General features: G+C 37.2%; 1 protein-coding gene across 8 annotated transcripts in view; it reads left to right on the top strand.

Annotated features, from left to right (window-relative positions):
- LOC127882171 (phospholipid transfer protein C2CD2L-like) overlaps window positions 1-13,002 on the top strand; it is an 86,169-nt gene that overhangs the window by 67,700 nt on the left and 5,467 nt on the right. The window contains exon 15 of one of the 8 annotated variants that reach the window (XM_052430657.1): window positions 2,687-2,752. The exons of 4 other annotated variants lie outside the window; for them this stretch is intronic. In XM_052430657.1, the coding sequence (XP_052286617.1) occupies window positions 2,687-2,752 (66 nt within the window). Of the gene's footprint in view, window positions 1-2,686; window positions 2,753-9,684; window positions 9,795-10,316; window positions 10,362-13,002 lie in introns of those variants that run through there. 3 more of the 8 variants (XM_052430663.1, XM_052430661.1, XM_052430662.1) reach the window with 3 other exon arrangements.

The raw sequence follows: 13,002 nt of genomic DNA, 5'->3' as shown, positions 1-13,002 counted from the left end.
CAAATTGCCCAAACAGGACTGTCCTGCTGAAATGAAGACTTATTGTTATAGGTAATAAATGTGATTGGCATTATCGGACAAAAAATTGTTTTAATTGCTTTGCAGTATCAATGATTTTTAGCTCAACTATTATATATGAAATATATATAGTGGAGCTATCCTACTCACCCCGGCATCTGCGTGAGCGTCTGCGTTAGCATGCAAATGTTAAAGTTTTCGTACTACCCCAAATATTTTCTTTGTCCCTTGACATATTGCTTTCATATTTTGCATACTTGTTTACCAACATGACCCCAACCTATAAACAATAGCAGACAACTCTATCAAGCATTTTGTCATAATTATGGCCCCTTTTCCACTTATAATATGCAGCAAATGTGAAGGTTTGCGTCGTACTGCCCCAACTATTTTCTATGTCCCTTGACATATTGCTTTCATATTTTGCATACTTGTTTACCAACATCACCCCAACCTATAAACAAGAGCAGACAACTCTATCAAGCATTTTGTCTTAATTATTGCCCCTTTTATACTAAGAATATGCATATTATTGATAAATCTATGTTAAAGTTTGCGTACTACCCCAAATATTTCCTATATCCTTTGACATTTTGCATTTATATGTTGCATACTTGTTTACAAACATGACCCCAACTTATAAACAAGAGCAACCCACTGAATCAAGCATTTTGACATAATTATGGCCCCTTTAAACTTACATTATTGAATATTTTGCTTAAATTGCCATAACTTCTTTATTTATAATCACATTTTATTATTAATTTGACAAAACAACACTTACCTGAATACCACAATGGATTCCACCAACAATACCCCACTCCCCTACCCAGAATCCCTTCCCCCCAACCCCCGCCCCATTTTTTTTAACATCATCTTATAAATTACCCCACCCCACATTTTACCCCCCCCCCCCTCTCACCCCCCCTACCCCCCCCCAATTTTTTTTTTAAACATTAGTTAATAAATTACCACACCCCACATTATACCCCCCTCTCACCCCCCCCTCCCCCCCCCAAAAAAAAAAAACTATTTTTTTTTCCTTTTTTTATTTTTGAAAGATTGTCTAATAAATTATTGAAGATGAACAATTTTCCCATGATGGCTTACGATATACTGTCAAGCACTTGAATGGTCGAGCGCGCTGTCCTCTGACAGCTCTTGTTTTCATCTAAAATCTTTAAATGGCCCTTATTATTGTAAGTGTATGATGGACTTTTTTTAGTAATATCAATGATTCTCCATGTAAACTATACTTATAAGAAGGAATGTTTGACACAGGTATATTTACAGTTGTTTGGCAGTAAGAAATTTCTAGATTTTAAAGATTTAATTATGTCAGCAACAAGTTATCTAATTCATAGTTTCCCTTCATCACTGAGTATTTGCATGTCATTTAGAGTGTATTTCCTAGAAGTTTGTGAAACATTTTGAGGTTTGTATATACCAATTAATATGTTTGCATGACATGAGAAATGTTCAATAGTAGGTTCATATAACTTTTATTATAGTTTTGAAATTAATTTGTTAAGGTATGCCTTTCTGTCAAGAAACATTCAAGAAACATTCAAAGTACTTTGGGCTTGTACATGTCTGTCAGTTTATTAGTGGGTCTGTAGACCATTTTGTTCCTGTTAATGTCTAGAGAACTCTTTAACGTAGGATCAAATGAGTTTGATGGTTTGTTTGAATTAATGAAAGAAGCCTATCGATTTTGTAATCAACAGATCATAGGTCAAGGTCACAGAAGTTTGGAACATGAAATATTGACCATTTTGTTGTTGCATGATATGGAGAGGGCACATTTACCTACAATCATGTTAAATGGTATGGCAGCTACTTTGTAGAAAGAAAGACATCTATCAATTTTAAGGCTGACTGGTTAAAGGTCAAGTTCAAACGGGATTGTAACAAAACAATTGTTTCTGGTTGCTATCTTGAGAATGCTTATTGGTATGTGGGGAATTGGGAAGAAAGGAAAACACCTGAAGATTTTTAGGTCAACAGGTCATAGATAAAGGTCAAGTTCAAGCAGGGATTGTAACATTGAATGTAGACCATTTTGTTTCTTTGACATGTATAGAGAATGCTTTGACCTACGATTGCACAAAGTGTTATGATCATTTCTTGTGATTAGAGGAAACTGCATAATGATTTTTAGTTCAACAGGTCAAAAGTCAAGATTGCAGGGGCTTGTTACATAAAATCCTTTTCTTCTCCATATTTATAGAATGCTTTAACCTAGGATCATATAAATTATTATGCTGTTAGTAATTAAGGAAGAGAGACCCCTATTGATTTGCATATTAACAGGTCAAAGTTTAGTACAGTAGCATTTAATATTCAAACTCATATGCTGAGACTTTGCTAAATGTAAGGGGAATACATGTCATTAAAACATCTCTTGTGTATAAAAGTAATATTTTGTGTAGGTTTTCTTTAAGTTTGTAATTCTATGTTGATAAATGATAAAAAGTGATATTTGTTATGTCAAATGTCATAAGGTAATAATGGGGAGAAATGTCTTAAATGTTTTTGTTTTTTTCACATTTATGGTAAACAACTTTTATATACATGAATTAAGGCACAACTGGACAAAATATAGGTATTTACATTGCTTTGATTAGTATATACAAGTATTATGTTATTTTGTTCTGCTCACAATAAGACGGAGCTTCAATAGAGAGTGATCTATCTCTAAGGACTATTCAAACATCGATGACCTCTGTACGAGGTAGGACAATTGTCACCCCTGTCATGATAAAGGCCAGCATTGTGCTCGCAACTGCTTGTTTAGAGAATGTTGTTTGGGTTCTTTTTCCTGTTCTGTATTTTCGTGATTTCATAAATGTTTTGTTAAAAATAGCCTTAAAGATTTGTATTTGCGCTAAAGACTGCAGCACCAATGACAGCCATAAGGCTTCATCATCAAATGTAATAAGGTTGCTTTTGAGTCCATTAGCTACATCATTGGTAGAAATTTAGGAATTATTATCTTAAAGGTATTTAAAATTGAAGTTTTAAGTCCTTTTGTTTAAAATACTAAGCATTTACTGACATTCTCTGAACAAGCTTTGCAGTTACGTGTACAAAGTGTTACCAGTCTTCCTTCATCTGCCTGTTCTCTGTGTACAAAGTGTAACCAGTCTTCCTTCATCTGACTGTTCTCTGTCTACAAAGTGTTACCAGTCTTCATTCATCTGCCTGTTCTCTGTGCACAAAGTGTTACCAGTCTTCCTTCATCTGACTGTTCTCTGTGCACAAAGTGTTACCAGTCTTCCTTCATCTGACTGTTCTCTGTGTACAAAGTGTTACCAGTCTTCCTTCATCTGACTGTTCTCTGTGTACAGAGTGTTACCAGTCTTCCTTCATCTGACTGTTCTCTGTGCACAAAGTGTTACCAGTCTTCCTTCATCTGACTGTTCTCTGTGCACAAAGTGTTACCAGTCTTCCTTCATCTGACTGTTCTCTGTCTACAAAGTGTTACCAGTCTTCCTTCATCTGACTGTTCTCTGTGCACAAAGTGAAACCAGTCTTCCTTCATCTGACTGTTCTCTGTGCACAAAGTGTTACCAGTCTTCCTTCATCTGACTGTTCTCTGTGTACAAAGTGTTACCAGTCTTCCTTCATCTGACTGTTCTCTGTGTACAAAGTGTTACCCGTCTTCCTTCATCTGACTGTTCTCTGTGCACAAAGTGTTACCAGTCTTCCTTCATCTGACTGTTCTCTGTGTACAAAGTGTTACCAGTCTTCCTTCATCTGCCTGTTCTCTGTGTACAAAGTGTTACCAGTCTTCCTTCATCTGACTGTTCTCTGTGCACAAAGTGTTACCAGTCTTCTTTCATCTGCCTGTTCTCTGTGTACAAAGTGTAACCAGTCTTCCTTCATCTGACTGTTCTCTGTGTACAAAGTGTTACCAGTCTTCCTTCATCTGACTTTTCTCTGTGTACAAAGTGTTACCAGTCTTCCTTCATCTGACTGTTCTCTGTGTACAAAGTGTTACCAGTCTTCCTTCATCTGACTGTTCTCTGTGTACAAAGTGTAACCAGTCTTCCTTCATCTGACTGTTCTCTGTGCACAAAGTGTTACCAGTCTTCATTCATCTGACTGTTCTCTGTGTACAAAGTGTTACCAGTCTTCATTCATCTGACTGTTCTCTGTCTACAAAGTGTTACCAGTCTTCTTTCATCTGCCTGTTCTCTGTGTACAAAGTGTAACAAGTCTTCCTTCATCTGCCTGTTCTCTGTCTACAAAGTGTAACCAGTCTTCCTTCATCTGACTGTTCTCTGTGCACAAAGTGTTACCAGTCTTCCTTCATCTGACTGTTCTCTGTGTACAAAGTGTTACCAGTCTTCATTCATCTGACTGTTCTCTGTCTACAAAGTGTTACCAGTCTTCTTTCATCTGCCTGTTCTCTGTGTACAAAGTGTAACAAGTCTTCCTTCATCTGCCTGTTCTCTGTCTACAAAGTGTTACCAGTCTTCCTTCATCTGACTGTTCTCTGTGCACAAAGTGTTACCAGTCTTCCTTCATCTGACTGTTCTCTGTGCACAAAGTGTTACCAGTCTTCTTTCATCTGCCTGTGTTCTGTATACAAATTGTTACCAGTCTTCCTTCATATGATTGTTCTCTGTAAATGTAGATTTCTTTCTGTTAAAACATAGGACTGAAAAAGAAATTTTCCATGATTTCATTGGACAAATGCACCGTACTTCATTTAATTCCAAATAAACACTGGGTTGCCAAATGATGTTGTTTTGTTTCCTCAGAAACACACACACAAACATACACATGGGCCAGGAGTGGCTTTAAGAAATACACGCACAAACATACACATGGGCCAGGAGTGGCTTTAAGAAATACACACACAAACATACACATGGGCCAGGAGTGGCTTTACGAAATACACACACAAACATACACATGGGCCAGGAGTGGCTTTAAGAAATACACACACAAACATACACATGGGCCATAAGTGGCTTTAAGAAATACACACACAAACATACACATGGGCCAGGAGTGGCTTTAAGAAATACACACACAAACATACACATGGGCCAGGAGTGAGAAATACACACACAAACATGCACATGGGCCAGGAGTGGCTTTAAGAAATACACACACAAACATGCACATGGGCCAGGAGTGGCTTTACGAAATACACACACAAACATACACATGGGCCAGGAGTGGCTTTAAGAAATACACACACAAACATACACATGGGCAAGGAGTGGCTTTAAGAAATACACACACAAACATACACATGGGCCAGGAGTGGCTTTAAGAAATACACACACAAACATACACATGGGCCAGAAGTGGCTTTAAGAAATACACACACAAACATACACATGAGCCAGGAGTGGCTTTAAGAAATACACACACAAACACACACATGGGCCAGGAGTGGCTTTAAGAAATACACACACAAACATACACATGGGCCAGGAGTGGATTTAAGAAATACACAACATACAGATGGGCCAGGAGTGGCTTTAAGAAATACACACACAAGCATATACATGGGCCAGGAGTGGCTTTAAGAAATACACACACAAACATACAGATGGGCCAGGAGTGGCTTTACGAAATACACACACAAACATACACATGGGACAGGAGTGGCTTTAAGAAATACACACACAAACATACACATGGGCCAGTAGTGGCTTTAAGAAATACACAACATACAGATGGGCCAGGAGTGGCTTTAAGAAATACACACACAAACATACACATGGGCCAGGAGTGGCTTTAAGAAATACACAAACAAACATACACATGGGCCAGGAGTGGCTTTAAGAAATACACACACAAACATACACATGGGCCAGGAGTAGCTTTAAGAAATACACAAACAAACATACACATGGGCCAGGAGTGGCTTTAAGAAATACACACACAAACATACACATGGGCCAGGAGTGGCTTTAAGAAATACACACACAAACATACACATGGGCCAGGAGTGGCTTTAAGAAATAAACACACACAAACATACACATGGGCCAGGAGTGGCTTTAAGAAATACACACACAAACATACACATGGGCCAGGAGTGGCTTTAAGAAATACACACACACAAACATACACATGGGCCAGGAGTGGCTTTAAGAAATACACACACAAACATACACATGGGCCAGGAGTGGCTTTAAGAAATACACACACAAACATACACATGGGCCAGGAGTGGCTTTAAGAAATACACACACAAACATACACATGGGCCAGGAGTGGCTTTAAGAAATACACACACAAACATACACATGGGCCAGGAGTGGCTTTAAGAAATACATACACAAACATACACATGGGCCAGGAGTGGCTTTAAAAAATACACACACAAACATACACATGGGCCAGGAGTGGCTTTAAGAAATACACAACATACAGATGGGCCAGGAGTGGCTTTAAGAAATACACACACAAACATACACATGGGCCAGGAGTGGCTTTAAGAAATACACACACAAGCATACACATGGGACAGGAGTGGCTTTAAGAAATACACACACAAACATACACATGGACCAGGAGTGGCTTTAAGAAATACACACACAAACATACACGTGGCCAGGAGTGGCTTTAAGAAATACACACACAAACATACACATGGGCCAGGAGTGGCTTTAAGAAATACACACACAAACATACACATGGGCCAGGAGTGGCTTTAAGAAATACACACACAAACATACACATGGGCCAGGAGTGGCTTTAAGAAATACACACACAAACATACACATAGGCCAGGAGTGGCTTTTAAAAATACACACACAAACATACACATGGGCCAGGAGTGGCTTTAAGAAATACACAACATACAGATGGGCCAGGAGTGGCTTTAAGAAATACACACACAAACATACACATGGGCCAGGAGTGGCTTTAAGAAATAGACACACAAACATACAGATGGGCCAGGAGTGGCTTTAAGAAATACACACACAAACATACACATGGGCCAGGAGTGGCTTTAAGAAATACACACACAAACATACACGTGGCCAGGAGTGGCTTTAAGAAATACACACACAAACATACACATGGGCCAGGAGTGGCTTTAAGAAATACACACACAAACATGCACATGGGCCAGAAGTGGCTTTAAGAAATACACACACAAACATACACATGGGCCAGGAGTGGCTTTAAGAATTACACACACAAACATACACATAGGCCAGGAGTGGCTTTAAGAAATACACACACAAACATACACATGGGCCAGGAGTGGCTTTAAGAAATACACACACAAACATACACATGGGCCAGGAGTGGCTTTAAGAAATACACACACAAACATACACATGGGACAGGAGTGGCTTTAAGAAATACACACACAAACATACACATGGGCCAGGAGTGGCTTTAAGAAATACACACACAAACAAACACATGGGCCAGGAGTGGCTTTAAGAAATACACACACAAACATACACATAGGCCAGGAGTGGCTTTAAGAAATACACACACAAACATACACATGGGCCAGGAGTGGCTTTAAAAGTAAAAGCTTAAGCTTGTATCATTATAGCCATGTGAGGCTCATTGTTGACTGTTAACCATGAGAAAGAAGCCTAATAAATGTAAATTTCATACAAGAAACCAAACTGATACATTTATCAATTAGCTTTTTTTCGGCGTAGCTGTTTAACGTCACTTTTGACCTTAGGTGACCTTTAGGTTACATTCATAAAAATGCCCTCGGCTATCCACAAATGAATACACTTCATTTAGTCCATTGGCTGATTTGAGAATACCACCAGAACATTGGAAACATGGCCACGTCTTTCTAACACTGTTTTACTGCATGTTTAGCATGAAACAATTTTATCTCTTATGAAAAGACATGATAGAACAGTTTTACACTCAACTCTTCACATCAATACAATTTGTGCATAGATTCTACACCTTTGTCAGTTCGCGGTTAGTGTGTGTGAATGTCAGAGTTTATATACAGGTCATCGCTGTGTCTTCACGACTACCTTATGTGCTGACCGGAGTTCGCGGCCAGTGGAATAATTGTTATATAATAAAGACGCTATAGCGTGAACTAGGTGAACTGGAATTTTCTTTAGACCAGAAAGATGTTAAATGAAGATATCCAGCGATATAATTATGGTATGTCAATAATAGATTCTTAATGTGTTTTTAACAATACCATGATAAATATTATTTTTAATTAATTTAACAAGAATTATTCCACCATATTGACAATTGTATTACGCATGAGCTCGATGATTCTCGATACTGTTAATACTCGAATCAAATAGCAATGCCCGACACACCACGAAAACAGGTTTGTTCGAAGAACGCGTGTATAAATATTTGTTAATATGTATGGATACTTCGTGTGTGGCCAGTTGACTCATATGTTTTAATTTTACTTCCATTATTTTTTTGGTTTTCTGTTTTGTATCTATAGGTTTATGACCAGCAATATGTAATAATGTAAAATAAGCCGCAAAAACTCCGCTACCATTCCTTACTGCGTGTGATGCAGCTAAGAACTGCACAGAAAAAGACATTCGCTATCCTTGATCTCATTCATTGAACTCTTTACCTTTCATAAACTCCAACCACAATCAACGCCGTATATCTTTTTTAAAGATATTTCTTTTTATGTAGTGGGGGACATATTGTTTTTGCCCTGTCTGTTGGTCTGTTGGTCTGTACTTTGGTCTGTTGGTCTGTTTGCGCCAACTTTAACATTTTGCAATAACTTTTGCTATATTGAATATAGCAACTTCATATTTGGCATGCATGTGTATCTCATGAAGCTGCACATTTTGAGTGGTGGAAGGTCAAGGTCATCCTTCAAGTTCAGAGGTCAAATATATGTGGCCAAAATCGCTCATTTTATGAATACTTTTGCAATATTGAAGATAGCAACTTGATATTTTGCATGCATGTGTATCTCATGAAGCTGCACATTTTGAGTGGTGAAAGGTCAAGGTCAAGGTCATCCTTCAAGGTCAGAGGTCAAATATATGTGGCCCAAATTGCTTATTTTATGAATACTTTTGCAATATTGAAGATAGCAACTTGATATTTGGCATGCATGTGTATCTCATGGAGCTGCACATTTTGAGTGGTGACAGGTCAAGGTCATCCTTCACAAGGTCAAGGTCATCCTTCAAGGTCAAACATCATATAGGGGGACATTGTGTTTCACAAACACATCTTGTTCAGTTTAAAGTCTTAAGCAAACAAACCCCATGGCTCTTTGGCGAACAGAGCTTTACAGTGAGGCTGCCTGGGTTAACTTCCTTCTTGGCGTCTTAGAGTTGGATTGGTGGAGTCTTTAGATGGGCATTTCCACCTGGAACTCTTACATTGTCCCCACTTTATTTTTCTCTAAGAGTAAATTAGTCTTGTTTGCCAGAGACAACAAAATTCTGACCATAAACTAAAACTTAAAATAGTCTACAAAACACATTTAGACTATGAAATGAAGAAAACAAGCCATCCCAATCATGCAATAGTTTTTGTGCATACTTTGAGCATATGTGTACATAAATGTACAGCCAATACGTGGAGGGTCCAGCAGCTTGCAGTTGCAATCTTTCAAACTACACTTGTACATCATCAACCAACAAAATCCCATACATCTTACGTACACAATAATCGTGTCTGTGTTTGCTCTGTGTGAAGGTGATCCAATGTCCTCTGATCAGAGAAGTAGAGCCACATCATCGTCTGCAGCAGACGCACCAACAGGTAGCCTGTATCTCACCATGGCACAATAGAGCCACGTAGTGGGAAAAATGGGCTTTATCTGGGTGTACAAAGTGTCCTCCGAGGTTAGCCTGTGCAGTCTGCACAGGCTAATAAGGGATGAAACTGATGCTTTTGAGAAATTTTAATTGAAAGGATGCCTCTTCTAAACTAAATTCCAGTTTAGGCGGAAAGTGTTGTCCCTGACTAGCCTGTGCAAATTCACTTTCCGCACATGCATTTAGCCCAGTTTTCCCGGAAAGAGGCTCAATATCTTGTGTGGCCTTTGCTGTCTTTAATACTATAGTAGCAGCTAGCTTTCACATTGTTTAGTCTTTAATACTATAGTAGCAGCTAGCTTTCACATTTAATACTATAGTAGCAGCTAGCTTTCACATTTAATACTATAGTAGCAGCTAGCTTTCACATTTAATACTATAGTAGCAGCTAGCTTTCACATTGTTTAGAGTTGTAATTTGATTTTCCTGGTGAGAAAGGACATAAAAAAGTATCACTATAGTAGCAGATAGCTATTTTACAGTGTAAACAGTCATAATTTAATTTTACAGTGTTGCAGTAGACAATTATAAGACTGTATGGAAATAATTCAAATGGTTTGTATCTGGTCAACTTTTCTATAGTAGAAACAATAGTTTTCCACTCAACCACTCTTCTTTATCCACATGTTTATTCAGCAGCATTATACAATCCCATTGTTGTTATAATCTCAGCATATAAAATGTAGTCATATAATGTGACATATGTCTTTTTTTATAAACAGATGTTTGTTTCTAACCATTTTGTATTGCCTTATCTGCTTTCCATAGCGCAATAACAGTGTATTATATCAACGCAATATTGTAGCAACTTTTGACCTTGATTTTCTTTCCTTATATTTAACCAGAAAATAATATTTTTAATATTTATAGGTTATTAGAGGTTTCACTGTACAATACGGAGATATATTTGGATGAGCACACAGTTTGAAGTCATATTGGACGAGCAATAAGGCCAGTCCAATATGACTTCAAACTGTGTGCAAATCCAAATATATCACATATTGAACAGTTTAAACGTCTATAAGCTTTTTATTTTATATCCCTTTCATAAGGTCGTTGTTGATTTTTAATGAATATGCATGTATAATCATTATTTGCAGCACGATAACCTGTGAAACTTATTGAATATATTCACGAGAAACGTGTGGATTATAAGCAATTGCATTTTACTAAGAATTAATTATTGTTAATTCGGATACTTTTTCTCTGTAACGGCTTTTATCCTTACAATGCAATTGCTTCGTGCACTTGTACTCAACTGTCCACTATGGAAAAAATACAGACTTTTTGGATCCAATACCGGAATATATTGGACTGTCACATGGTACATATGAAGAATGCCCATTGGATGAATTTATTATACCCCCACAAAGGAAGTTTAGGGGGGTATATAGGAGTGAGCTTGTCTGTCGGTCGGTCTGTCGGTCTGTCTGTTGGTCCGTATTAAGTGTCCACTCTCTAATTCAAGTTGTTTTCATCCAATCTTCACCAAACTTGGTCAGATGTTGTATCTAGATGATGTCTAGGTCAAGTTCGAATATGGGTCATGCTGGGTAAAAAACTTGGTCACGGGGTCACTAAGTGCGTTTTTAACATTGAGCATGGTGTCCGCTCTCTAATTCAAGTAGTTTTCATCCGAGCTTCACCAAACTTGGTCAGAAGTTGTATCTAGATGATGTCTAGGTCAAGTTCGAATATGGGTCATGCTGGGTAAAAAACTTGGTCACGGGGTCACTAAGTGCGTTTTTAACATTGAGCATGGTGTCTGCTCTCTAATTCAAGTAGTTTTCATCCGAGCTTCACCAAACTTGGTCAGAAGTTGTATCTAGATGATGTCTAGGCCAAGTTCGAACATTGGTCATGGCAGGTCAAAAACTAGGTCACAGGGTCACTTAATGCGTTTTAAACAATGTGCATGGTGTCCGGTGTTTTTTGTGATGACAACATGCAAAATATTCTGTGTCCATGCGGCATGTGGAGGTATTCGTCATGTCTGTGACAATGCTCTAGTTTGATATAGAATAAAAGCACTTTATTGAATAGTTTAATTTATAAGTACATGTACAATCAATCTTTCAAGAAACTTTTTGGTAATGTTCACACAATCATGTTAAAATGAAAAGCTATTTGTAAAATTTTTGGCATGCTAGTTCATTTTGTACACTTAGAATAATGTAAATACTATATTGTCTATTCAGATCTTTGTTTGTAAGTTATATCCTTTGCTAAAATTATATGTTTCTAAATGATATTAATTGCTTTTATAACATGCCCAAGTAATCACAATTTATAAAATATACTGTAATGTTGTATTACTGGCATTTGTATGAAAATAGCATCAACAAATATTTGACTGTTTATCATGTTATCCTGCAACAAGCAGTTAAAGGCTGTTTTTACTTGCTTTTGCAGCTTTTTGCTAACCACATGGTTGAATGAGCACCTGGGGAATGTGCATTAAATTTCCATATATGCAAATAAATATTTTGCATTTGCTGCGTCTAAAAGTGACACTCAACTATGAATGTTTAATATTAAATGAATTAAATGCAGTTAATAGTTGGTACATTTACTTATATCTTTGGTGAAATTATTGTTTACAAATATGTGCATATTTAGATTAAACTAATACTTGTCCTAAATTGGCTAATGATACTTAATTAATCCTTAAATAGTTTTTAAATGAACACTTAATTTAATTACATTTGAAAGATAATATAATGTTATATGTTTACTAACATAATATGTTAACTAACATTTGGTGGCTTAAATCGTAGTTAAATGTACATGAACATTGCTTTGTGCACAATGCATAGGAATAATTTGTTGTTATAATTAAGTTAAAGCAAGTTTTTACAAGGTACATTTCAATAGATTCTATTGTGTAATGGGCCCTTGATGTGTGCATTGTTTAAACATATTAAGCTTTTTCTAAAACACAGCTTTGTTTGTTTATTGAATCTATAAGAGACTCAAAGAAGTTGTTTCCACATGAAAGCAAATTGCACTTGGAAACTATTTAAGCGTGAGTAACATCAGAATCTTGTTATTCAAGAGAACAAGTTGTTATATTTGCTGATTTTCTTACTTGAGAATATAATAATTTATAATCTAAACATTTGTTGCTCCCAGATAAGAAGTAAAGGGGGCTATACTGGAATCACTTTGGAGATCTGTCCACCTGGCTGTCCGTCCG

The sequence above is a fragment of the Dreissena polymorpha genome, chromosome 5 (genome assembly GCF_020536995.1).
Source record: "Dreissena polymorpha isolate Duluth1 chromosome 5, UMN_Dpol_1.0, whole genome shotgun sequence".
Lineage (NCBI taxonomy): Eukaryota > Metazoa > Mollusca > Bivalvia > Myida > Dreissenidae > Dreissena > Dreissena polymorpha.
The sequence above is the reverse complement of the archived record's forward strand: the minus strand, read 5'-3'. Positions and strand labels throughout refer to the sequence as shown.